Source organism: Suncus etruscus, chromosome 6, assembly GCF_024139225.1.
Source record: "Suncus etruscus isolate mSunEtr1 chromosome 6, mSunEtr1.pri.cur, whole genome shotgun sequence".
NCBI classification, from domain to species: domain Eukaryota; kingdom Metazoa; phylum Chordata; class Mammalia; order Eulipotyphla; family Soricidae; genus Suncus; species Suncus etruscus.
The window spans coordinates 40,006,431-40,033,861 of NC_064853.1; the positions used below are offsets into that span (position 1 = coordinate 40,006,431).

The 27,431-nt window shown below is 44.6% G+C and overlaps 1 protein-coding gene across 4 annotated transcripts; it reads left to right on the plus strand.

Annotated features, from left to right (window-relative positions):
• Positions 1-1,393: 1,393 nt before the first annotated feature.
• MEAF6 (MYST/Esa1 associated factor 6) lies at positions 1,394-27,431 on the plus strand. 4 transcript variants are annotated; one of them, XR_007496748.1, is made up of 9 exons: positions 1,394-1,535; positions 2,535-2,650; positions 9,342-9,429; positions 9,712-9,757; positions 18,084-18,276; positions 24,373-24,402; positions 24,506-24,563; positions 25,199-25,232; positions 26,798-27,431. XR_007496748.1 is itself a non-coding variant. In XM_049775056.1 (8 exons), exons 1-8 carry the CDS (start codon positions 1,446-1,448, stop codon positions 26,804-26,806), a joined length of 606 nt encoding a protein of 201 aa, XP_049631013.1. In that variant the 5' UTR covers positions 1,394-1,445; the 3' UTR covers positions 26,807-27,431. The 4 variants fall into 4 exon arrangements, 3 of the variants coding, with proteins under 3 accessions (XP_049631013.1, XP_049631014.1, XP_049631015.1); XM_049775056.1 differs by lacking the exon at positions 24,506-24,563; XM_049775057.1 differs by lacking the exons at positions 24,373-24,402; positions 24,506-24,563.

Consider the following 27,431-nt stretch of genomic DNA (forward strand, 5'->3'; position numbering starts at 1 on the left):
CCTACTGCACAGCAGTAAGGCATTTGCCTTGCAAGTGACCGACCCAGGACCGAAGGTGGTTTGAACCCCAGCATCCCACCATAGGGTCTCCGTGCCTAGTAGGTGCAATTTCTGAGCACAGAGCAGGATTAGCCCCTGAGCTCTGCTGGGTGTGACCCCCCAATAAAACAAAAGCAAACAAACAAAAAAGCCTGAGCTCGAAGTGAGCAAGTAGCACTTGGTTTAGGGTGAAGGTTTTTTGTTTGTTTGTTTGTTTTTGGGTCACACTCTGCAGCACTCAGGGGTTACTCCTGGCTCTACGCTCAGAAATTGCTCCTGGCAGGCTCTGGGGACCACATGGGATGCCGGGATTTGAACCACTGTCCTTCGGCATGCAAGGCAAACGCCCTGCCTTTATGCTATCTCTTTGGCCCCTGTTTTTTTTTTTTTGTTTTTTTTTTTGGTATGGTGTTACATCTTTTTAGTTTTTTTTTTTTGTTTTTTTTTTTTTTGGTTTTTGGGCCACACCCAGTAACGCTCAGGAGTTACTCCTGGCTATGCGCTCAGAAGTTGCTCCTGGCTTGGGGGACCATATGGGACACCGGGGGATCGAACCGCGGTCCATCCAAGGCTAGCGCAGGCAAGGCAGGCACCTTACCTTTAGCGCCACCGCCCGGCCCCCTTTTTAGTTTTTTTTAATGAGAAAATTTTATTTTTATTTACCACAGTGGATTACAAATGTTTCACAGTAATATTTTAGGTACATAGTGACATTGAATCAGGGGTATTCCCACCACCAATGTTGTCCTTCCTCCACCCCTATTCCCAGCATGCATCCTACTACAAACATGTTAGTAATCATGGTGCTTAAATAAAGATGATATTTACAGAAAAAAAGCAGAAAACGAAGAGATTTAATTGGATGGACATTAAAAATATCACTTTTCCACTTTCATTATTTGTATATAGAGAAAAATTTAAGAAAAAAAGAAAGTGAGAAAGAGATCCAGGCTCTGGGCAATACGGTGGGCAAGTTTCCCACTTGCATTATTTGTGTATAGGGAATAAAAAAGCAAGTGAGGAAGAGATCCAGGCTCTGGGCAATACGGTGGGCAAACCTCCGGAGGAGTCCGGTTCTGGACACAATGAATTTGCGTTGCCTGCGCAGAGACGCACAGCCCACACACAGCCCGGCAGCGGCCTGAAGCCGGACGCACCAACCCATAAGCGCGCGGACGGAGAAGCGGAGAAGCCGCGCGCGCAAGCGCAGACGCACAAACCCATACGCACGCGGCCCATACACACGGGCGCGCGGACGGAGCAACCGCGCGCGCAGGCGCAGTGCGTCGGCGGGCGGGGGGGGGGCGGCGGCGGCGTGCTTGCGGGCGCCCCCTAGCGGGCCGCGGCGGCGGTGACAGGCCCAGGCCCGCCCCCAGCCCGGCGCTTGCCGCCCGCCTCTGCCCAACATGGCGATGCACAACAAGGCGGCACCCCCGCAGATCCCGGACACCCGGCGGGAGCTGGCGGAGCTGGTGAAGCGCAAGCAGGAGCTGGCGGTGAGGCGCTGGCCGGCGTTTCGGGGGACGGACCCCCACCCGAGCCTGCCCCTGGCCGGGCCCGCGGGGCTCTGCAGGCCGTTACCCGGCGGGCTCGGCTCGGCGGGCGGCCTGAGGCCGGCTGCGTCTTGGGCGCCCGCCCTGTTGGGCTTCCCGGAGGCGGCGGCGCCTGAGTGTGGCCCGGGAAGTCGGGAGGGAGGACGGGGCCGGAGATTGCGGGGCGCCTGGGCATTGAGGGGCTTCTCTGGGGGCGCCCCGTGTGCCTTGGCTTTTGGGGGGCGGCTGGGGGCGATTTGAGGGGGCGTGTCCGTGGGAGATGGCCAGAGGCTCCTTCACCATCCAAGGCCCAGTGTGGCGCCCTTGGAAGGCCAAGAGCTAGCTGGGCTCCAGAGTTGGGGCTTGGAATTGAGGTGTTTTGGGGATCACCAGGAGGTTGACAGCAGGGGGTACCGACTTCTGGGAATTGGGGCTCGCAGCCCTGCACCCCCACTCCCTTTGGGGGGCTCCTTGCTTGGCGCCAGGGCCTCCCTCACCTGAAGCTGCCCTGGCAAAGGTTTCCATGGCAACTGGCAGCCCGGTGCTGGCGGCCTTGTCTGGAGGCTGCGAGCGAGCGCACAGGGGTGCCTGGAGGGGAGCGAATGAGCTGGAGGCTGCTCTGCAACACCTCCCTTCCCCTTTGCTCCCCCCCCTGGGGATCTCTTCCTGTGTGGGGTGGGCCAGGATGGCATGGGGAGTGGGAAGAGAAGGGAAGGGTGACAGCTGGACTGAACCCAGCAACATCATGCTGATTGCTGGAGACTGGCTCTGTGTAAGGCCCATTGATGCCTCCAAGGACTCCCCAGAACCTTGAGCATTCGTTCTCTGGAAGGGAGGTTCTGTGTAGCAGAACTGGAGCTTGGAGATCTCTCAAGTTCCCCCCCCCCCCCCCCCACTGGGATGAGTGGAGGAGGCAACCTGAATTCCTTGACCCTTCTTTGTTTTTTTTTTGTCCTCACGCAGGAAACACTGGCAAACTTGGAGAGGCAGATCTATGCTTTTGAAGGAAGCTACTTGGAAGACACGCAGATGTATGGCAACATTATTCGGGGCTGGGATCGGTACCTGACCAACCAAAAGTGAGTGTTATCAGAAGGCTTTTGAAGGGTTCGCACCCTTCATATTCATATACAATATGACTGGCAGCCCAGTCCTATTGGCTTTAGGAATATGCATTTTTCTTTTTTGTTGTATTTGTTTTGTATTTTGGGAGCACACTTCATGGTGGTCTGGGTTTTTCTCATGGTGGTTGGTGTCCAAGGGTACCTGCACTGCAGAAAATCAAGCGCAGGGCTACTGCATGTAAAATATGTCCTCCAGTCCTTTGAGCATCTCTCTAGCAAGGCTTTGGTAATAGCGTTGTTTTGTTTTGTTTTGTTTTGTTTTTTGGACAACACCCAGGGATGCTCAGGGGTCACTCCTGACTCTGCACTCAGGAATTACTCTTTGTTGTGCTCTGAGGATCATATGGGATGTTGGAGATTGAACCCTGTTTGGTCATGTCCAAGGCAAGCGGTACTCTCTGTACTTTGTCTGGCCCCTCCTTCCTTTTTTTTTTTTTTTTTTTTAATTTTGCTTCATGGGCCCGGAGAGATAGCACAGCGGCGTTTGCCTTGCAAGCAGCCGATCCAGGACCTAAGGTGGTTGGTTCGAATCCCGGTGTCCCATATGGTCCCCCGTGCCTGCCAGGAGCTATTTCTGAGCAGACAGCCAGGAGTAACCCCTGAGCACCGCCGGGTGTGGCCCCAAAACCAAAAAAAAAAAAGAATTCGTTCAAGGGCTCGGAGAGATAGCACAGTGGCGTTTGCCTTGCAAGCAGCCGATCCAGGACCAAAAGTGGTTGGTTCGAATCCTGGTGTCCCATATGGTCCCCCGTGCCTGCCAGGAGCTATTTCTGAGCAGACAGCCAGGAGTAACCCCTGAGCAACGCCGGGTGTGGCCCCAAAACAAAAACAAAACAAAAACAAAAAAAACATTTTTTGCTCCACAGCTAATGATGCTCAGAGATTATTCCTGCTTTCTGCACTCAGAAATCACTCCTGGCAAGCTTGGGGGACCATATGAGATTCTGGGGATCAAACCCAGGTCAGCTGTGTGCAAGGCAAATGCCCTACCTGCTGTGCTATCTCTTTGGCCCCATCCTTCCATTTCTTAATAAGTCATGAGTTCTTTGTAATATTTGCTGTTCTTTGTAGCATTGGCACTTTTAAAGGTTTTTGAAAGTTTTCTGATCTATAGTAAAAAAAGAAAAATAGTGTTGGAGCCAGAGCGATAGCACAGCGGTAGGGCATTTGCAATTCATGCGGCTGATCCAGGATGGACCTGGGTTCGATTCCTGGCCCATATGGTCCCCTAAGCCAGGAGCAATTTCTGAGCATATAGCCACTGGTAATCCCTGATCATCACCAGGTGTGACCCCCCCAAAAAGAAGAAAACAAAAAAAAAGTGCATGTGGGCCCGGAGAGACAGCACAGCGGCGTTTGCCTTGCAAGCAGCCAATCCAGGACCAAAGGTGGTTGGTTCGAATCCCGGTGACCCATATGGTCCCCTGTGCCTGCCAGGAGCTATTTCTGAGCAGACAACCAGGAGTAACCCCTGAGCAACGCTGGGTGTGGCCCAAAAACCAAAAAAAAAAAAAAAAAAAAAGTGCATGAACATTTGATACTCTTTACCTTCATTCACCAATTGTTAACATGTTGCTATATTTTCTCCCTTTACATTTAAGTTGAAAAAATTTGAAACAATTATAGATACACAGGAAATTGCACAAAAGTACAGAGAAGTCCTTTATCATATACCCAGTTTCCCCTAGTAAATTCCCCTTCTCTTATGATACCCCAGGGGTCCCATATGTGCCCGACATTGGTATGTCTCTCTCTCTCTCTTTTTTTTTTTTTTGGTTTTTGGGTCACACCCGGCAGTGCTCAGGGGTTCCTCCTGGTTCTACGCTCAGAAATCGCTCCTGGCAGGCTTGGGGGACCATATGGGATGCCGGAATTCAAACCACTGTCCTTCTGCATGCCAGGCAAACACCCTACCTCCATGCTATCTCTCCGGCCCCTGGTGTGTCTCTTAAGTGGTGCTCACTGGGGCTTTTTCCCTTTAGTTGCAGTGTTCACACATTCTGGCTGTGGTGTAGTGGAAATTGCTTGGAACTGAACCCAGGTGATCACAGGGATTATCTAAAGTAATCTAGTAGTAAAGCTACCAGGGTCTGCTTGTTGAATGTGGAGGCTTTGGAAAATGAACTTTATGCTTTTAGGGCATTCTTTTTTTGCGGAGGTGTGGAGACATTCAGTGGCACTCAAGGGTTACTCTTGTCAGGGTTAGGGAACTATATGGGATGCTGGGGATCAAATCCTGGTCAGCACATGCAAGGCAAACGCCCTACCCACTGTACTGCTCCAGCCTGTTTGTAGAGAATGCCTTTGAGCTTTCCCTCAGCTCTCATAGATGTGTTTTTTTTTTTTTTTTTTTTGGTTTTTGGTTTTTGGGCCACACCCGGTGGTGCTCAGGAGTTACTCCTGGCTGTCTGCTCAGAAATAGCTCCTGGCAGGCACGGGGGACCAGACGGGGCACTGGGATTCGAACCAACCACCTTAGGTCCTGGATCGGCTGCTTGCAAGGCAAACGCCGCTGTGCTATCTCTCCGGGCCCTCATAGATGTGTTTTATTAACTAGTACAGAACTGCAACCAGGAAATTGACATTGGTACAATGTGTATATGTTATTGTCAATTTATCTTATTAATTAATACAACTGCCAGTGCAGTTGAGATACAGAACTATTCCATCACCACAAAGAGTTACCCCTTAATTTTTTTTTTGTTTGTTTGTTTGGTTTTTGGGTCACACGCGGCAACACTCGGGTTATTCCTGGCTCTATACTCAGAAATTGCTCCTAGCAGGCCGGGGGGACCATATGGGATGCTGGGATTTGAACCACTGACCTTCTGCATGCAAGGCAAATGCTTTACCTCCATGCTATCTCTCCGGCCCCACCCCTTAATTTTTTATTTAAAAAATTATTACTGGAGGGGTCAGAGCAATAGCACAGTGGGTAGGACATTTGCCTTGCACGTGGCCAATCCGGTTTTGATCCTCACCATTCCATATGGTCTGCTGAGCCTGCCAGCAGTGACTTCTGAATGCTGCTGGGTGTGGCCCTAAAACAAAAGATAGCCTTGCATTGATCCAGGACTGATGGTGGTTCGAATCCTGGTATCTCATATGGTCTCCATGCCTGAGTGCACACCCACCTGTACCCCTGAGTGCTGCTGGGTGTGACACAAACAAACAAACAAACACCCAATAAAATTTTTGGGGCTGGAGCAATAAATAGTACATTAGATAGGGTGCTTACCCTTCACTCAGCTGACCCGAGTTCAATCCCCAGCATCCCATATAGTCCCCAAACACCACCAGGATTAATTTCTGAGAGGAAAACCAGGAGTAACTCCTGAGTATCACTTGGTGTGACCCAAAAACTCAATAAGTAAATGAAATTATTATTTTGGAGGGGTCCAGATAAATTGAACACTTGTATGTGGGACAACGCAGTTTGATCCCCAGCATCCCATATGGTTCCCCAAGCTCCATCAGGGATGATCCCTGAGTCAGAAGGAAGTTCTGAGCACCACTGGGTAGACATCCCCCCCAAAAAAAATCATAGTGGCTCAGATGCCTTTCACATCGATTCTCAGTCAACTGACTTGTTAATTCATTATGAGGACCCAAGTAAGTGTTATTACAAGGGCCTGTGTATGTTGGAAATTACCTGGATTACTATAGCTGTTTTCTGGGGACTCTAGGACTGCAGCTTGTGAAGCTGGGGGGACCATTCTGTGTCAGGAATTGAACTGGGTTGGCTACATGCAAGTCAAGTGCCTTAGCCCCTATACTGTGTCTCTAGCCCCAAATTGCTAGTTTTCCCTGCCTGTTTTACTATAAACATTAAAATCGAGGGCCAGAGAGATAGCATGGGTTTAGGGCATTTACCTTGTATGAAGAAGGATAGTGGTTTGAATCCCGGCATCCCATATGGTACCCCGAGCCTGCCAGGAGCGATTTCTGAGCCCAGAGCCAGGAGTAATCCCTGATTGCTGCCAGGTGTGATTCCCACTTCCTGCAAAAAAGCCCAACAAACTAAAACATTAAAATTGGACAAGGGGGGTGTGCCTGGAGAGATAGCACAGCAGCGGCGTTTGCCTTGCAAACAGCCGATCCAGGACCAAAGGTGGTTGGTTTGAATCCCGGTGTCCCGTCTGGTCCCCCGTGCCTGCCAGGAGCTATTTCTGAGCAGACAGCCAGGATTAACCCCTGAGCATTGCTGGGTGTGGCCCAAAAACCAAAAAAAAAAAAAAAAAAAAAAAAAAAAAATTGGACAAGGGGTATGCAGAAACTACTTCTAATGGTGTTCAAGGTACCATATGTGATTCTGGGGATCAAACAAGGATTAGTCACTTGCAAGGCTAGCATTTAACCCCTGTACTATCTCTCTAATACCAAGTTAAATATTTTTTTGTTGCTTTTTGGGTCACACCTGGTGATGCTCAGAGGTCATTCCTGGCTTTGTACTCAGAAATTACTCCTGATGGGGCTGGAGAGATAGCACAGCTGTAGGGCATTTACACGAGATGAACTGGTTTCTATCCGGCATCCCATATAGTCCCCTAGCCTGCCAGGAGCAATTTCTGAGTGCAGAGCTAGGAGTTAACCCCTGAGCATGGCCGGTGTGACCCAGAAACCAATCAAACAAATAAAGTTAAAACAAAAAGAAATTGGGGCTGGAGCTGGCGTGGTGGCGCTAGAGGTAAGGTGCCTGCCTTACCTACGCTAGCCTAGGACGGACCAGGGTTCCATCACCCAGTGTCCCATATGGTCCCCCAAGCCAGGAGTGATTTCTGAGTGCATAGCCAGGAGTAACCCCTGAGCGTTACCGGATGTGGCCCAAAAAAACAAACAAACAAAAAAAAAGAAATTACACCTGGTGGGACCGGAAAAATAGCAGAGTGGGGCCCAGAGAGATAGCACAGTGGTAGGGCATTTGCCTTGCATACGGCTGACCCAGGAGTGACTTGGTTTGAATCCCTACATCCCATATGGTCCCCCAGCCTAGCAGTGGCAATTTCTGAGTGCAGTCAGGAGTCACCACTGAGTGCCGCTGGGTGTGGTCCCAAAACCAATGAATCAACAAAAAAAGTTTAACAAAAAAATAGCAGAGCGATAGGGTTGTTTGTCTTGCAGGGAGACTACCTGGGAAGGACCCAGGTTTGATTCCTGCACCCCATTTGGTCCCCTGAGCCTGCCAGGAGTGATTTCTGAGCATAGAGCCAGGAGTAACCTCTGAACACTGTTGGGTGTGACCCAAAAACCAAAAAAAAAAAAAAAAAAAAAACGTAACCCCTGATGCTGCTGGGTGTGCCCTTGCAAAAAAAATAGAAAAAGAAATAAAAAATTTTAGGGTCTAGGGGCCGGAGAGATAGCATGGAGGTAAGGCATTTGCCTTTCATGCAGAAGGTTGGTGGTTCGAATCCTGGCATCCCATATAGTCCCTCGAGCCTGCCAGGAGTGATTTCTGAGCATAAAGCCAGGAGTAACCCCTGAGCGCTGCTGAGTGTGACCCCCACAAAAAAAAAAAACAACATTTTTTTTAGGGTCTAGAATGATAGCACAGTGGGTAGGGCATTATTTGCTTTGCAAATGGCCTGCCTGGGTTCCATATCTGGCATCTATGGTCCCCTGAGCCTATCGGGAATAATTTCTTAGCACAGAGCCAGGAATAACCCCAGAGTGTCACTGATTGTGGTCTCAAAACAAACAAACAAAAATATCTTTAAACACCAATTCAATAGTACAGTGGGTTGGTTGCTTGCTTTCCACTCTGCCAACCCAGGTTCCATTCCCACTACCACATATAGTTTTGTGAACCCAATCAGGGGTGATCCCTGCATGCAGAGTTAGCAGTAAACTCAGTTGGGTGTGGTCCAAAACCAAAAACCAAATAAAAATTTTAAGCACAACAATAGATAGTATGTGGGGCCAGAGCGGTGGTGCAAGCATTAAGGATCTGCCTTGAGTGCGCTAGCCTAGGACTGACCGCAGTTCGGTCCCCCGGCATCCCATATGGTCCCCCAAGCCAGGATCGATTTCTGAGCGCATAGCTAGGAGTAAACCCTGAGCATCACCAGGTGTGGCCCAAAACAAAAAGAAAAAAAAACAAATAGTAAGTATGAATAATGTATATGAGGGCTAGAGATTTAGATGTTTCATGGAATTATATTGCTTGCTTTGTGTGCAGGAGCCCTGAGTTTGAACCTTGGATTTGAGAGTCAGACTTGTTTTTTGGGTCACACATGGCAGTACACAGGGCTGTTCTTGGTTTGGTATGCAAGGCACTGCATTGCCAGGGACTGAACCTGGATAAGCACACGTGTCGATCCTTTGAACTATCTCCTGGCTCCTGTGCCCCAGATTCGAGTCCTGTCATGTATAATCCCTTGAGTATTGTGCAAGAAATGACCCCCCCTCAAAAAAAATACCAATTTGTGAGCCAAGTAAAGTAACCTCATGTACCATGGTGGAGTATACCATAGCCTCAAAATGTTGCTCTCTACACAGACATTAGTATATAGGTGGTGAGGGGCACTGTCGGTGGTGTGAAGGTCTTTCTATATGGAATAAGTCCCTTTGCTCTGCACTTAGCATCTTCATGTTGAGCCGTAGACATAGCTTGGCTTTTAGAGTAATTGTTGATTTTGTTGTGTTTTAGAAATTCCAATAGCAAAAATGATCGAAGGAATCGGAAGTTTAAGGAGGCTGAGCGTCTCTTCAGTAAATCTTCAGTTACTTCAGCAGCTGTAAGTGAGGTTGGAGATAAGGGAATCTTTCTGTAATCGTTATTTGAAGAAGACCAGTTTTTTTGGGGGGGTCACACCTGGCAACACTCAGGAGTTACTCCTGGCTCTGTGCTCAGAAGTCGCTCCTGGCAGGCTCGAGGGACCATATGGGATGTCAGGATTCAAACTGGGGTCTGTCCTGTGTTGGCCGAGTTTTTTCTTTTCTATATTTGTTGTTCCTATTTTCTGCCTGTGATCTGTAATAATCTTTCTAATAGCTTGTATTTTTTTTTTTTCTTTTAGGCAGTAAGTGCATTGGCAGGAGTTCAGGACCAGCTTATTGAAAAGAGTAAGTTTCCCCCTGACCTGTCTTTAAAAAAAATCAGTTTATAGTTAAACTACCATATATTTAATGCCTATATTTAACTCCCATTCAGCTTTTCGATGAGGACTGCATCTCTTATGTTTTGCTCTTTCTAGAAGTTAGGGACCCTTTTGGGTAGTAAGTTTCAATCATGATTTTCTTTGTTTTTGTGTTGGGGAATTGAGTGTCAGTCCTCATATGAGGCTCTCCATCAAACTGCATCTTTGGTTCCCTAATCACGTCTTACTGTTTTTTTTTTTCTTCCCATTTTTGGTTTTTGGGTCACACCGGCAGTGCTCAGGAGTTACTCCTGGCTCTATGCTCCGAAATCATTCCTGGAGGGGTTGGGGGATGCCGGGATTCAAACCACCGTTATTTTGCATGCAAGGCAAATGCCCTACCTCCATGCTATCTCTCCAGCCCACGTCTTACTTTTTTTTTTGTTTTTTTTTTTTTTGTTTTTTGTTTTGTTTTTATTTTTGGTTTTTGGGCCACACCCGGCGGTGCTCAGGGGTTATTCCTGGCTGTCTGCTCAGAAATAGCTCCTGGCAGGCACGGGGGACCATATGGGACACCGGGATTCGAACCAACCACCTTAGGTCCTGGATCGGCTGCTTGCAAGGCAAACGCCGCTGTGCTATCTCTCCGGGCCCCATGTCTTACTTTTGAGTAAACCATTATGCTCTCTCTTTTCTATCACATGAAGGTTGAGTTTTGTTTAAAGATATGTCTTCATTCCTATTTTTTTGGGGTGGAGCCATAGTGCAGCAGGTAGCGCATTTTCCTTGCACTTGTCAGATCCAGGTTCAATCTTTGGCATCCCAGATGGTCTCCTGAGAATAATTTGGGGATAAAGATGATAGTACAGGGCCGGAGAGATAGCATGAAGGTAAAGCGTTTGCCTTGCATGCAGAAGGATGGTGGTTCGAGTCCCGGCATCCCATATAGTCCCCTGAGCCTGCCAGGAGCAATTTCTGAGCATAGAGCCAAGAGTAACACCTGAGCACTGCCGAGTGTGACCCAAACCCCCCCCCCCAAAAAAAAAAGCAACAAAAACAAAGATGGGAGTACCTTTTTTCTTTTTCTTTTTGTTTTTTTTGGGCCACACCTGTTTGATGCTCAGAGGTTACTCCTGGTTAAGCGCTCAGAAATTGCCCCTGGCTTGGGGGGACCATATGGGATGCCGGGGGATTGGACCGCAGTCCTTCCTTGGCTAGCGCTTGCAAGGCAGACACCTCACCTCTAGCGCCACCTCGCCGCCCCTGAAAGGAGTACCTTTTAGAGAGGATGTACTTGTTTCTGCCATGCTTTTTTTGAAGGATTTTTGGGTTTTTGGGCCACAACCTGCAGTGCTCAGGGGTTTACTTCTGACTCTGGTAGTTTCAGGGGACCATATGGAATACCAGGGATCGAACTCAGGTCCATCCTGGGTTGGCCATGTGCAAGGCAAAATGCCTTACCACTGTGGTATTCCTCCAGCTTCAGCCATGTTTTTTTTCTTTCTCTTTTTTTTTTTGGATTTTGGGCCACACCCGGTGATACTCAAGGCTTACTCCTGGCTATGCGCTCACATATCACTCTTAGCTTGAGGGACCATATGGGAAGCCGGGGATTGAACCGAGGTCCGTTCTGGGTCAGCCACGTGCAAGGCAAACACTCTACCGCTTTCGCCCCCACTCCGGCCCCCTCCATGCTAGTTAAACAAACAAATGAAAAAGGGTCAATCCAGTGATTCTGGGAGCTGCTTTAGTTATGTGTGGGAGCTACTAAAGCAATGCTGGCTGTGTTTCCGAATCCAGAGGATGCTAGGGATTGAATTTGATACCTCACACATGCTAGGCATATGCTATACTCTTTTTATTCTTTGTTTGTTTGTTTGTTTGTTTTTGGGTTACACCCAGCAGCTCTCGGGTTACTCCTGGCTCCACACTCAGAAATCTCTCCTGGCAGGCTTGGGAGACCATATGGGATGCTGGGATTTGAATCACAGTCTTTCTGTGTCTAAGGCAGACGCCCTACCACTGTGCTATCTCTCTGGTCCCTATACTCTTTTTATTCTTACACTTGGCTCTACTTCTTGTCAGGTTTTAGAACTTGTTTAGAACTTTTATTTATTTATTTTTTTTTAGTTTTGCATTTTTTTAGGATCAATTTTGTTTTGTTTTTGTGTTTTTTTTTTTTTTTTTTTTTTTGTGGCTTTTGGGCCACATCTGGTGGTACTCAGGGGTTACTCCTGGTTGGGGGACCATATGGGATGCCAGGGATCAAACCCTGGTTGGCTCTGTGCAAGGCAAACTCCCTACCCACTGTGGCTTGATTTCTTTTTTTTATTTATTTATTTATTTATTTTTTTTTTTTTGGGCCACACCTGGTAACGCTCAGGGGTTACTCCTGGCTATGCACTCAGAAGTTGCTCCTGGCTTGGGGGACCATATGGGACACCGGGGGAATCGAACCGCGGTCCGTCCAAGGCTAGCGCAGGCAAGGCAGGCACCTTACCTTTAGCGCCACCGCCCGGCCCCTATTTATTTTTTTTATTTTTTATTTTTTTTGGTTTTTGGGTCACACCCGGCGGTGCTCAGGGGTTATTCCTGGCTCCATGCTCAGAAATTGCTCCTGGCAGGCACGGGGGACCATATGGGACGCCGGGATTTGAACTGATGACCTTCTGCATGAAAGGCAAACGCCTTACCTCCATGCTATCTCTCCGGCCCCTGATTTCTTTTTTTTAATGGATCACATCTGGCGGCACTCGGGTTACTCCTGGCTCTACGCTCAGAAATCGCTCCTGGCAGGTGTGGGGGGACCATATGGGACGATGGGATTTAAACCACCATCCTTCTGCATGCAAGGCAAACACTCTATCTCTATGCTATCTCTCTGGCCCCCTTTTTGCTCTTTTTTTTTTTTTCTTTCGGTTTTTGGGTCACACCTGGCAGCGCTCAGGGGCTACTCCTGACTCTGACTCTACACTCAGAAATCACTCCTGGCAGGTTCAGGGGGCCATATGGGGTGCCAGGATTGGAACCATCGTCCTTCTGCATGTAAGGCAAACAGCTTACCTCCATGCTATCTCTCCAGCCCCCTGTTTGATCTTTTTAAATCAAGTTCAAGACTTAAAAATCCCAGGGCTGGAGAGATAGCTCAGTGGGCTGAACATGTACTTTGCATGAGGGAGAACAGATTCAATCCAAAAGCATCATTAAGAGCAACCCTCAAACACAGAGCCTACTATTTTTTTTTTCATTCTTCCAAGCTACCAACTACTTTACCCTCCACAAAAAAATTTTAAAAACTTGAGTTTTTAATCCCTAAGAGACCTAGGTGTTTCAAAACTAAGATTTGAGTTTAGAGAGGGATAGTCTTATTTTGCTAGTCTTTCCTTTTCCTTTGTAAATGGAGTCTCTCCGATATCTCAGAATTTCTGTACAACTCTGGTTTCATCTGTAGTGGCAAGGAGGTAAACATTCTTTCTCTTAGCATTTTGACTTCAGTATGCTTAGATCGCAAGGCTTTTAAAGTTTTGTGCTTTGGGCATTTTATCTTCAAACCATCTAAACATTTTTCTCAAAATGAGTTTTCTCAAAAATGAGTTTGTGCTTCCTTTGGCTTCATATGTACTGAAACTAGAATGATAGAGAGGATTGGTATGATTCCTAAGGGGAATTTTATGCAAATTGGTGAAGCATCGTATATGTTTATAAAATAAACAATGAAAAGAAAAACAAAATAGGCAGATTTTATCCAGTTTCCTTTGAGGGATCAACACAGTCTTCTACTGTTTGTTTTATTGGACTTCTCTGAAGCTTTCATCAAACCAGTATTTGACAGTGTTGACAACCATTTTCAGTATTGACAACCATTCCTATGGGTAAGTAAACACTGCAGTTGAAGCATTGTCTAGTATCTTCCTTACCTCCTTTAAATGTTTGTGCTGGCCAGAAGTTATTTTCTTGACACGATTTAATAGCTCTTTTTTTTTGGGGGGGGGTTTGGGCCACACCCGGCGGTGCTCAGGGATTAGCTCCTGGCAGGCACGGGGGACCATATGGGATGCCTGGATTCGAACCAACCACCGTAGGTCCTGGGTTGGCTGCTTGCAAGGCAAATGCCACTGTGCTCTCTCTCCGGCCCCTTAATAGCTCTTTTTATAAATAGAGAGCCTTAGTTGTAAATTTATTAAGCTTAATCAAAGGTTAACATTCTTTGCTGTAATGTAATCTTTGCAAAATGCATTGTTCATTCTTTGTTTTTGTTTTTGTTTTGTTTTTTGTTTTTTGGGTCACACCCAGCAGCACTCAGGGGTTACTCCTGGCTCCATGCTCAGAAATCGCTCCTGGCAGGCTTGGGGGACCATATGGGATGCAGGGATTCAAATCACCATCCTTCTGCATGCAAGGCTAACACCCTACCTCCATGTTATCTCTGGCCCATCTAAAAACTCTTTATAAATTTTATAAATTTATTAATTGCGGACCTTTCCATGTGCCAGCTGCAAGCCTTTGCGTGCCACTGCTGGCACATGTGCCATAGGTTTTCCATTGCAGGCCTAGGGTATACTTGGTAGTGAAATTGCCAAGTCATTTGATAGCTGCTCAGTCTTTCCCAAGGTGGCTGCACAATTTTAGAATTCTGTCAGTTTGTCAGGAGTTCAGTTACTCCACATCTTTACTCTCATTTGTTAGAACATCTTTATTGTCCTCTGTTAGAGCCCTCCTGGGAGATGGGAAGTGATATCTCACTGTGGTTTCAATTTGCATTTTTCTAATGACAAATGAGACTGAGCATCTTATGGTACCCTGTCTATTATATCTTTTGAGAAATAACTATTCAAATGATTTTATTTGGGTATTTTGTCTTTTTATTTAATCTGAGTTTTCTTTTTTTTTCCCCCGGCCTCACCCGTTTGATGCTCAGGGGTTACTCCTGGCTATCTGCTCAGAAATAGCTCCTGGCAGGCACGGGGACACTGGGATTCGAACCAACCATCTTAGGTGGTTGCTGCTTGCAAGGCAAACGCCACTGTGCTATCTCCCAGCCCCAGAAATTGCCCCTGGCTTGCGGGGACCATATGGGATGCGGGGGGGGGGGGGGGGGGGGTCGAACCACGGTCCTTCCTTGGCTAGCGCTAATCTGAGTTTTCTGTGTATGCTGAAGTCAAGTCCTTAATCAGATACATGATTTGCAAGTAATTTTTCCTGCTGTGGGTAGGTTTACTATTATTATGGGAGTATTGAGTCGAATTCAGTTGTACTTCAGGGGCTACCCACTTGTGCATGGGAAGTTCCTCAGGACTGTGTACCTGCAGGAAAAGTATCTGGACCTCCCACTGCAGAACATGGCCTTCAAGACTGTTGAGCTCTCTCTAGCCTCTGCCTTCATTCTTACATATATGAGTACCGAATGTCCCCAGCATCATTTGTTGAAAAATCTGCCTTTATTCAATTGTCTTATTACCTTTGATATTATACTCTTAAAAATAAAAAATATGGGGCTGGAATGGTGGTGCAAGCAGTAGGGCATTTGCTTTGCACGTGGCTGAACAAGGACGGACCTCAGTTCAATCCCCCAGTGTCCCATATGGTCCCCCAAGCCAGGAGCGATTTCTGAGCACAGAACCAGGAGTAACCCCTGAGCGTCACTGGGTGTAGCCCAAAAAACCAAACCAAAACAAAATCATTTAGTCATAGTTGTTAGAGTTAAATCAAAACACTAAATTAAATCCCTCAGTCTATGTGATTTTTGTTTTTTTGTTTTGTTTGGGGGTTATACCCAAAAGTGCTCAGAGGTTTCTCTAGGCTCTGCACTCAGAAATCAATCCTGATGGTGCTTGCAGAGGGACCGTATGGGATGCTGGGCATCAAACTTGGGTTGGCAAATTCCCTACCTGCTGTACTATCGCTTCAATCCCATAAATACTACCAAGTCTTGGTTTATAGTTTTACTAGTAAATTTTTATGTTTACTAAATTTTGGTATTAATAAATTTTGATGTTTTATGAAATCAATATTCTCAGGAAGTGATTATATCTTCAGAAAACCAAAATGTACTGTACTATTAACTTCATAGTTCGAGAGCTCCCACTCCTGTTGTTTTCATGAATTGCTTAAAATAGGATCTTCAGCTGGAATGAAGTAGGGCATTTGCCTTGCATGCTGCTGGCTCGGGAAGCTTGGGTTTGTGACATCCCATATGGTCCCCCACCCTTGAGCCTGCCAGGAGCTATTTCTGAGCACAGAGTCAGGAGTAACCCCTAAGTGCTTCCTGGTGTGACCCAAAAAAAACAAAAAAATTTTATGATTTCTTCGTGTATGATTGTTTCTCTTTGACTTTTTTGGGGGGTGGTTGAGCCACACCCAGCGATGCTCAGACTCTTAGGTTGAGTGAAACGAGTTTTAGGGAGATAGTTATAGAATATGGTCTCTTTTGTGGATTTAAGAAAAATGAAAGACAGTATGGTAATAATACCCAGAGACAATAGAGATGAGGGCCATAAGGACCAGCCCATGATGAAGCTTATGGTAAAGAGTAGTGAGTGCAGTTAGAGAAATAACGACATTAACAACTACCATGACAATGATAGTGAGAGAGAAATAGAATGCCTGTCTCGAAGATGGGTAGGGAGCATGGGTCTCAAACTCAATTTACCTGGGGGCCGCAGGAGGCAAAGTCGGGGTGATCCTTGAGTGCAAAGTCAGTAGTAAGCCTTGAACATTGAGGGGTGTGACCCAAACAACTACAACAAAACAAAACAAAACGAAACAAAAAAGATTCCTCACCTTCTACCTCTTACCTGTTTTACGGGAACAAGGGGAAAGAAGAAGCTTTCCCAGGATCAGCTCATCTTCAAGGTGCTGCAGCCATCAATTTCCAAATAAGCTAAGACCTGGATCTGATGGTTACAAATTTGGGAGAAACCACAGAGAGGCTCAAGAGTGTCATTTGTTTGTGGATAGGATTCAGGGCTTGGCACTGAGGAGGAGCACCTTCATCAAACCAACAGTGAAGGAATTTCTGGAGCAAATTCTGGGGAAGTGATGCTAGATTTTTGTGCACCTTTTGAGGAATTATTCTCTCCTGGAAAGCGCAGCTACAGGGCCAGCCACAAATGGGAACTATGTCCTGTACAACTCTCCTCCATCCTGCAGTTCATTAATTTTTTCTTCAAAGCTTGCTACTGGTTTTTCAGGTATCTCTCTTGTCTCTGTTTCCTTGCTTATTTTCACCTATTCAAAAGCCTGTGTTCTCTCAAACAGATTTCTTCTCTTTCATGTTTTTGTAACAATTTTTGTTCAATAAAAACTATGTAAAAAAAAAAAAAGAAAAAAGATTCCTCTAGGGCAGGGCCACAAAATGTTGTACGGAGGGCCGTTTGCAGCTCGAGGGCGGCGAATTTGAGACCCCTGGTTGGAAGGAAGGAAATGTAGGACATTGATGGTGGGAAAGTTGCACTGACGAAGGGAAGTCTGTTTTGTTTTGTTTTGTTTTGTTTTGGTTTTAGTTTTTGGGTCTCACCCGGCAGCGCTCAGGGGTTACTCCTGGCTCTATGCTCAGAAATTGCTCCTGGCAGGCTCACAGGACCATATAGGATGCCCGGATTTGAACCACTGTCCTTCTGCATGCAAGGCATTAAATGCCCTACCTCCATGCTATTCTCTCCGCCACCCCCCCCCCCCTTTGTTTTTTGGTTTTTTGGTTATACCCAGTGGCACTCAGGTTACACCTGGCTCTGCGTCAGGGGACCACATGGGATGCTGGAATTTGAACCACTGTCAGTCCTGGATCGGCTACATGCAAGGCAAATGCCCTACTGCTATGCTATCTCTCCAGCCTGACGTCTACATTTTTTTGGTTTTGTTTTGTTTTTGGATCACACACGGCAGTGCTCAGGGGTTACTCCTGGCTCTGTGCTCAGAAATCGCTCCTGGTAGGCTCGGGGGACCATATGGGATGCCGGGATTCGAACCACCAACCTTCTGCATGCAAGGAAATGCCTTACCTCCATGGTATCTCTCCGGCCCCTATATGACCTTTATTTAATTAGGCTATCTTGGTTCTATGATCTCTTTCTCTTTAGGACCACTGTCTCTGGTTATACTGTTTCAGATTACTTGTTTTTTTTTTTTTATCCAGTTCTAGTAACTTAGATACTTTGACTATATGTATATATTTTTTCCTGGCAGATTGAACATATGAACTGGGAAGATAACAAGTTATCTTTTTCTATTTAAGAGTGTTTTTTTCCTACCTGATGGACAAATTACCTGCACTGTACTGATGATGCTTTGGGGACTGTGTTTATTCCTTGTAGGGGAGCCAGGAAGTGGGACAGAAAGTGATACTTCTCCAGACTTCCACAATCAGGAAAATGAACCCAGCCAGGAGGACCCTGAGGATCTGGATGGATCTGTGCAGGGAGTGAAACCTCAGAAAGCTGCTTCTTCTACTTCCTCAGGGAGTCATCACAGCAGCCATAAAAAACGAAAGAATAAAAATCGGCACAGGTCAGTGGCAGGGACCACACTCCACCCACTTCCACCCAGAGCTTCTGATCCCATGACTGGGAAGGCACTTGACTAGAATAAAAATGTTTCTGAATCGGTACAGCCTTTCTGTTCCTGGGTAGAAGAAATTATTTTGGTCCAAAGAAACAGCCCAATTTTACTGTTAAGTAAGGGATTGGTGGGCATTACAGTGACATACAGGTATACATAGATCCTACTCGTGTAGAAAAATTTTATTCCTTAAAATTTTTGTTTAGTGCAGTGAAATTAGTAGAGGAAAGGGGAAATACAAAATAAATTATAATAGTGTTTGAGTTCCTCTAGTACTTGTAGGGAATGTGCAAAGTGGTATATTATTTGTTTTTGTTTGTTTTGGGGCCATACCAGGTGGTATTTAGGAGTTGCTGCTGGTTTGACGATTCAAAGTTGCCTGTCAGTGCCAGGGACCAAACTGGAGCGTCCTGCTTACAAGATTTGCTCCAGTCTGCTGAGCTGTTGGGGCCCTCTGCCTTTTTTTTTTTTTTTTTTAAGAGTCAGGATTTTAGTTTAGTGGTAAAGTGCTTGATTTATATATGTGAAGTTAGAATTAACCCCTGGCAACACACACACACACACACACACACACACACACACACACACACATGCACGCACACACACGCACACACACACACACACACACACACCCCATACCCATGCACGCACGCACGCACATGAAGTGCTATTTATTTTGATTTCTATATTTGCATATTTTATCTACAACACACTGATTTCAGATATTGGAAGAATAATTCAAAGTCCTTTATAAGATATGCAAATATATAAACAAAGATATGCAAATATATAATCTTATGTGACATTTATCTGTTATGTTTTTTGCAAGGCAAATGAGATAGGAAATGACATTAGTAGACAGAGGTCAGGTGTCACCTGGAGAGAATTAAGCATGTTAAGGTTTGTAGGAGAATGCCAAAACCTATTAACTCAGATAATTGGAAACAATATACTGCACTCAGAAAGTGTGTATAGTTCATAGACCAGAGACTCTTGCTTTGGCCTCAAACTTCTGCTTGTAAATCAGGGCATTATAGTCTAACTTTTGCCCTGCTCTGAAGCAAGGCAGTGCCTTTATTCTGAGATGATGTAAAGGGACTGTGATATCCTTGTCCATATTGCTTCTAAGTAAGGTTTTTTTTGTCCACAAAAGTTTTGGGATAGGTATTTAAATGGTCAGTTTGAGGATATTCCTCCATGGAGAGAATATAAAATTCATTAATTCATTTAGACTTCTGGTCATCATTTGATTTTTCTTCGGTTTTGGGCCACATTTGGCGGTGCTCAAGGGTTACTCCTGGCTCTGAGCTCAGGTATCACTCCTGGTGGGACACGGAGCCATATGGGATGCCGGAGATCAAATCCAGGTCGGCTGCATGCAAAGCAAGTGTCTTAACTGCTGTACTATTAATTCAGCCCCCTCCTTTGAATTTTATTTAGTAGTGCTGGGGATCAGAAACCCAGGTCTCCTTATGTAAGGCATATCTTCTATCATGAATCATATCTCAACCCAGTTGATTTTAAATTTTTTTAATAGTTTTATGGACTGGAGAGATAGTACTGGGGTTTAGACACTTGCCTTACAATGCAGCTGACTTGAGTTCATTCCCCAGCACAGCCAGGAGTGATCCCTGAACATAGAGCCAGGAGTAGGCCCTCAATATACCCTTAGTACAGTCAGTTGCAGTCTTATAGCCAACAAATCAAGAGGGGATGGTGGTGGTGGTGTTTTGTTAATAGTGCAATAGCATTTTATCCAAATACTGACAAAGCTTCCTCCTTAATTTTTGTTCTGTTTTGGGGCCACATCTTGAAGCACTCAGGGGTTATTCCTGACTTTGTGGTTAAGAATCACTCCTGCCAGGCTTGGAGACCATATGGGAGTCTAGGGATCAAACCCAGGTCGGCTGTATGCAAGGCAAACGGCCTATCCACTGTCCTATTGCTTTGACCCCACCTACTTAACGTTTTTGCAAACCAAAATTCTCCTTGCCATAACTGTAGTAAGAAACAACAGTTAGGTTTTCTTGTTTTAGTAAAGCTGTTGGTTATTTGATCACAGTAATAGGATTTATTACAAAGAGTAGCTGTGTCTCATAAGATTTAAAACATTTGTCATTTTGGTAGTGGAGGCAGTGCTATGTTGGACCTCAGTTGGTGGTGCTCTGGGGCCACTTCTGACCTGGCTTGGGAATCATTTCCACTGGTGCTAGATGTGGTGCTAGAATTAAACCTGGGTCAGCTACATTTAAAGCAAGACCTTAATTCCTGTATTCCTTAATTCCTTAATTTCTCTGAACCAAGATTTAAAACAATTGTCAATATAATTAAATGTCATACTCTGTGTTGCTTTTATTAAATTTATTCTTGTGTTATCTTCCTCTTCCGATCCCTCCCAAGATCATGGAACGTAGGACTCCATATATACAGACTCATGTGTTTTTCTGCTGAGTCCACTTCCCCTTACCTTAATGATTTTACTTTTATTTGATAGTTTTGAGGGGGTAGAGGAGGAATTCCCTGAGAAGAGCTACCAGAGAGATAGTTCAGGGTTAAGGTGTTTGCTTTGCTTGCAACTGATCCAGTTTTAACCCCCTGAACAACATATGGTCCCCTGAGTACACTGTAGAGTAATCCCTTAGCACAGAGCAAGGAGATACAGTATGGCCCCAAAACCAGGGGCCGGGCGGGGGGCGGGGGGGGGGGGAGGAATTCCTTGAAAGGACTAGGAGATGGCTCAAAGGACTAATGCAGGGGGCTCTGGTTCACATCCTCACACTGCATGGACTTCCAGACACCTCTGGAATAACCCTTGAGCACTGAATTATAATAGAACTCCTGGGCTTATCAGATGTGACCCAAAAGAATGTAAAGGGAAAAGTTTCTAGAGCTTTCTTATAGATATAATAGGTTTTATAGATATTTATTGTTTATTTCAAGTTATAGTCTCATTTTTTTAAATAATATTAAAAGGAATTAGACATTAAACTTAACTTTGCCTTTCATGTTTCTAGCAAAATTTCATAAGAGTATTTCTTCCCCTTTATTCTTCTGACTGTAGGAACAAATGGTTTCTCCTCACAAAAATATGGGATTTATAAAGTTTTTGATTTAAGTTATTTTCACAAAATATATTTTCTGTTTGAAAGGCTGAATGCTTTTGTCATTCTGCTAGAACAATATCTAACCGGGCTTTTCCCTGGACCTTATGTACTCACCTCCACTTCGAGGAAAGAGAGACAGTTTGCCTTCTTTCTGGGAAAAATGTACTGTGCACTTGAATGGCATCTCGGTAGCCAATTAAGGTTTTACATTTCTGCCTCCTTTATTCAGGAACTTTCTGGCCAGAACCTTCACTGACCAGTGTTGTAGTGAGGTACAGAGTGGGTGTGGGGTGGATCGCTTTGTTCATATCCAATACAGACATCCCTGTAGTTAGATAAAGTCTATAGTAAATTATTTCTACAAATGTCCAAGTACCTACTACTATAGGTATTTTTAGTGGTGAGTAAAGAATTTTCCTCTTCAAAAAAGTGAGCAAATGTTCTTGGTTTGTTTGTTTGGCTGGTTGGTTGGTTTTGAGACTACACTAGTGGCATTTGGGTTACTCCTGGCTCAGCACTCAGAAATTGCTCCTGGCGGACTCAGGGGACCATATGGGGTGCCGGGGATTGAGCCTAGGTCTGCCCTGGGTTAGCTGCATTTAAGCAAATGCCCTACTGCTGTGCTATCGCTCTGGCCCAGCAAGTGTTCATTTAAAAAAAATTTTTTTTTTTTTTTTGGTTTTTGGGCCACACCCGGCAGTGCTCAGGTGTTACTCCTGGCTGTCTGCTCAGAAATAGCTCCTGGCAGGCACGGGGGACCATATGGGACACCGGGATTTGAACCAACCACCTTTGGTCCTGGATCGGCTGCTTGCAAGGCAAACGCCGTTGTGCTATCTCTCCGGGCCCGCAAGTGTTCATTTTTAAAGTCAAATCTGTAGCATTGGTTACTGATTATTGATACAGTACTGATTACTGATTACATTGTTCTGAATTCTTATCTTTTACATAATATCTGAACATTAAGTCCTAGGATCTTTAAAGGAAAAATATGTAAAATAATTTATTGCTGCTCTTTTAAATGTTACCTGCTATACCAAACTCTAGTTTTTTTTAAGTAGATACAGTCTAATTTGTGAACACCGTTAAACCAGATTAAAAGTATAATTTCTTTGTTAAGTCCTTGTCTCTGCACTTGCTCTGCACCCAAATGACTTGAGTGGAACTGTTTCTTAATAGATATATATGGTAAGCGTTCTTTCCACTTCGTTCTTGCAAACATTGGATAGGAAGAAAGCATAGCCTTTTGCCCATTATTTGACCACCTACCTACAACCTACAAGTTTTTGGAATGAGCAAAGTAGCTGTTGTCATGCTCCGGGTTTGTTTTTTTAGAGTTCTTCCCAGATCATTAGTTAGAAGTGATGGTACAGAATGGCCTCTGCCATGAACTGCTTTCATTTAGATCCCTGAGCTTGGATACTTGTAAATGTCAACATTCTTTTGTTTTAATTGGAGCTGGGTGATTGGTGTCCCACATGTACCCCTGCCATAAACAGTTAAATGTCACCATTAGTTCAAGGGACAGAGTAATCTGGTACTTCAATTTCTGGACTCAAGTTTGTACAGATCAGTAAGGTTTATTCGTTCAGCTTTTGGCTTCTACACTGAAAGCTGTAGGAATATGGTGTCTTCTATATACTTCCGGAGCATATAACTGATTAAAAGTAAAAAATGTTGGTGCCCGGAGAGATAGCACAGCGGCGTTTGCCTTGCAAGCAGCCGATCCAGGACCAAAGGTGGTTGGTTCGAATCCCGGTATCCCATATGGTCCCCTGTGCCTGCCAGGAGCTATTTCTGAGCAGACAGCCAGGAGTAACCCCTGAGCACCGCCGGGTGTGGCCCAAAAACCAAAAAAAAAAAAAAAAAAGTAAAAAATGTTGGGCTTGAGAGATAGTATAACAGGTAGGGGTACTTGCCTTGCACATTACTGACCCAGGTTCTATTCCTGACATCCCATATGGTCCCCTGAGCACTTCCAGGAGTGATCCCTGAGTGCAGAGCTAGGAATAACTTAACCCTGATCACTGCCAGGTGTGGCTTCCCAAAATAAAGTGTAAAATGTATTTTTAAAATGATGGTGTTTTTGCCTTTTAAGTGTATTTTGCTAAATTGTTAGTACTGTTTTCAAAGTCAAAGTACTTTTCATTGTCTGACTAAACACTTCTTTCTCTATTCTAAAACCCTAGTTATATTTTTCATTATAATTAAATATTTTAATTTAATTTAACCCTGATTCTGACAGCTAATAGAAGACTTGCAGGCATCTCATTTTCTTTTTTTTTTTTTTTTTTTTTTTTTTTTGGTTTTTGGGCCACACCCGGTAACGCTCAGGGGTTACTCCTGGCTATGCGCTCAGAAGTTGCTCCTGGCTTGGGGGACCATATGGGACGCCGGGGGATCGAACCGCGGTCCGTCCAAGGCTACCGCAAGCAAGGCAGGCGCACCTTACCTTTAGCGCCACCGCCCGGCCCCAGGCATCTCATTTTCTTTTTTTTTTTTTTTTTTTTTTTTTTTTTTTTTTGGTTTTTGGGCCACACCCGGTAACGCGCAGGGGTTACTCCTGGCTATGCACTCAGAAGTCGCTCCTGGCTTGGGGGACCATATGGGACGCCGGGGGATCGAACCGCGGTCCGTCTCCTAGGCTAGCGCAGGTAAGGCAGGCACCTTACCTCCAGCGCCACCGCCCGGCCCCGGCATCTCATTTTCTAATGAAATAAGTATTTCACTTTATATTCTCTTCTTCTGTATGAAATCCATTGAGGGAAGGGACTCTTGTAACCATAGAATCTTTAGTGCTTTGATATTTGAAACTTTATGGCTTAAGATTCTTAAAACTGATTTTGTGTCTGTAAATCTTGCTAGGGTGGCTAATCAACTAATTTGTTCAGTTAGTATATTAATTTCTATTGCTTTCTTCCTTTCAAACGCTGCCCCTCAGCCCGTCTGGCATGTTTGATTATGACTTTGAGTAAGTTTAATTTGAATTAGTATTTGTGCTATGTTGTGTAGTGTATAGAGCAAATATGCCTTATGAGATCTTTCTAACCCATAGTTTATCTGTTTAATTGTAGGTATGTATATTAGGTTAGGCTGGGAAGTTTTTTTTAAAAACAGAAAAACGTGATGGAGGTAACATTTTATTTAATAACTTAAGCAAAATTAAGTAAACTTTACTTTTATGCACTTTATTTCTTTTTAAATAGATAACCTTTACTTTGATTCATACTTAAATTGATTTTCTGGCTTTGCTTCATAAGGAGATTAGTAGTTACGACCTTGATATTTTGCTTTGGAAAGAATTAAAAATTGAAATTTATTTCATGTGTTTTATTTTGTATTCAGAAATACAAACTCCTAGTCTCTCTCCTTTTCTTAATCACTATGTGTCTCAGTGATTATCAGTGATATAGTTATAAAAACTTACACATTAACATAGAGCATGCCCTCTTAATCCGGTCTCTTTAATGGGTAATTTTGAAATAATTAAAATATATATATATATATATATGCTTTTTGTAACCGCTGTACAATTTTTTGAGTCATCTCAAGTTTGCCTTGAGGCAAGAATTTCTGCTTATGTTTTTAAATACTTGCTTAATAATATTGGGGTAAACTACTAAAATATGACATAGTCTAATGAACAATATGGATATTACTTAACCATATAGTCTTTGTTATAGCTTGTGCCCTATGCAGTAGCTAATTTTTAGACACTTTTCTGTAAATTAAAATGCAAATATCTTTTATTTTTTTTTTAATCACAGGATTGATCTGAAGTTAAACAAAAAACCACGAGCTGTAAGTATTAGCCAGACCATTTAAGAGAGACTGATAATTTTGTAAATAATTAGAAAAATGTCTTTAGGGGCCATTTAGGAGCAATTGCATTGTGGGCTTGGCATTTCCCTTGCACGCTATCCTCCCCATCCCATATGGTCCCCAAGGCTGCCAGGAGTAACTTCTATTTTTTTTTTTTTTTTTTTTTTTGGTTTTTGGGCCACACCCAGTGGTGCTCAGGGGTTACTCCTGGATGTCTGCTCAGAAATAGCTCCTGGCAGGCACGGGGGACCATATGGGATACCAGAATTTGAACCAACCACCTTTGGTCCTGGATCGGCTGCTTGCAAGGCAAACGCCGATGTGCTATCTCTCCGGGCCCAGGAGTAACTTCTGAGCACAAAGCCAGGAGTAACCCTGCCAGGTGTGGCCCAAAAACAAACAAAAAATAAAAAAGGAGGGCCCGGAGAGATAGCACAGTGGTGTTTGCCTTGCAAGCAGCCGATCCAGGACCAAAGGTGGTTGGTTCGAATCCCGGTGTCCCATATGGTCCCCCGTGCCTGCCAGGAGCTATTTCTGAGCATACAGCCAGGAGTAACCCCTGAGCACCGCCGGGTGTGGCCCAAAGACCAAAAAAAAAAAAAATAAAAAAAAATAAAAATAAAAAAGGAAGAAAAAAATGTTCAGATTTTTTGTTTTGTTTTGTTTTGTTTTTGGGCCACACCTAGTAACGCTCAGGGGTTACTCCTGGCTATGCGCTCAGAAGTCGCTCCTGGCTTGGGGGGACCATATTGGGACGCCGGGGGATTGAACCACGGTCCATCCTAGGCTAGCACTGGCAAGGCAGACACCTTACCTCTAGCGCCACCGTGCCAGTCCCAGTTTTTTTTTTTTTTAACACACTCTGGTGTTCAAGGGGATCAGACAGTGCTCAGAGTTCTGTGGGCTGCTGGGAAGAAGCCCAGGTACCTTGCATGCAAAATTGAGATCTATCTCTTGACGCTCTTTCCCTGACTAAGATTTGGTCCGGTTGGGCAGCTAGATGTTCATCTGATGAATCCAGCTTATTTCTTTAGTTTTAAGTACTTTTTATATGTTTTAGAAAGAAAAATGGTTATACACCTTTTGGGGGCTTGTTTTTGCTTTTGGGTAACACCCAGTAGTGCTCAGGACTTATTCCTGACTCGGCACTCAGGAATCAGTCCTGACATTTGGGAACCATATGGGGTGCCAGGTATTGAACCCAAGTCCACCACATGTAAGACATGCACCCTACCCACTGTACTTAGACTATCTCTTTGTTCGTTGGGTTTTACAATTTTACTGAAGGGAAATTCACTTTAACTAAATTAGAAAGTAGTTAATACTAGCTTTTTTTCTGATTGATGCAATAATAAGGGCAGAATTGATGTTCTGATCCCTTCAGAACTATGAAAATGCTATTTTTAGGTGTGAAATGTACATTATGTTTCAAATGGTCTTTAGCTGTGGAAGATCCCCACGTTGTTTTGATGTGACTCTTTTTCTTGGGCTGCATACCAGTGTTCTGCTCAGAGTAACTTGTCACTTGTCTTTTCTCTCCGTAGGATTATTAGAAGACTGATTAGAAAACTGCAGAAGCTTCCAGACTTTAGACTCCTGCTTCCCTTCTCCAACCTCACAGAGATAAACATCCCTCACCTGAGTGCGTGGCCATCCCCCCCTCTGCTTTCCCAGACCCAGTGCCTGTGACTGAGTAGTTTGTGTTATAAAATGTGATTACAAACAGGACATTTCTCTAAAATCACACCAGATCCTTTGTTTTGTGTTGTTTTTAGTAACAGAGCTGCAGGACATGACGTGGTTATATAAACCCAGCAAGTTGCTAACTGTGCATTTCTCCCGTCTCAAAATGAGTGCCTCCTCCCAAATTGGCTGGCACCTACTTAATCTGTGATACCTATCAAGAATGTTCTTTGGTTTTGTTTTATGCTGGAAGTAGAACACAGGTCACGTTTCAGAAGGAGGCTGTAAATAACTGGCATTTTCTTATTTGGTTTGTGTTTTATTATTTTTTCTACTGTTGTTTTTACCATTGTATGTTGGGGATTTTTTTTTTTTGTAATGCTGTTATACAGCTCAGACCTTCCTGCTGGTATATCTGATAATCTGTTTCGTGCAGTTGCCAATATTCTTAACTGAAAATAATCTAGTTTACCATAAATAAAATGGGGAACTTGA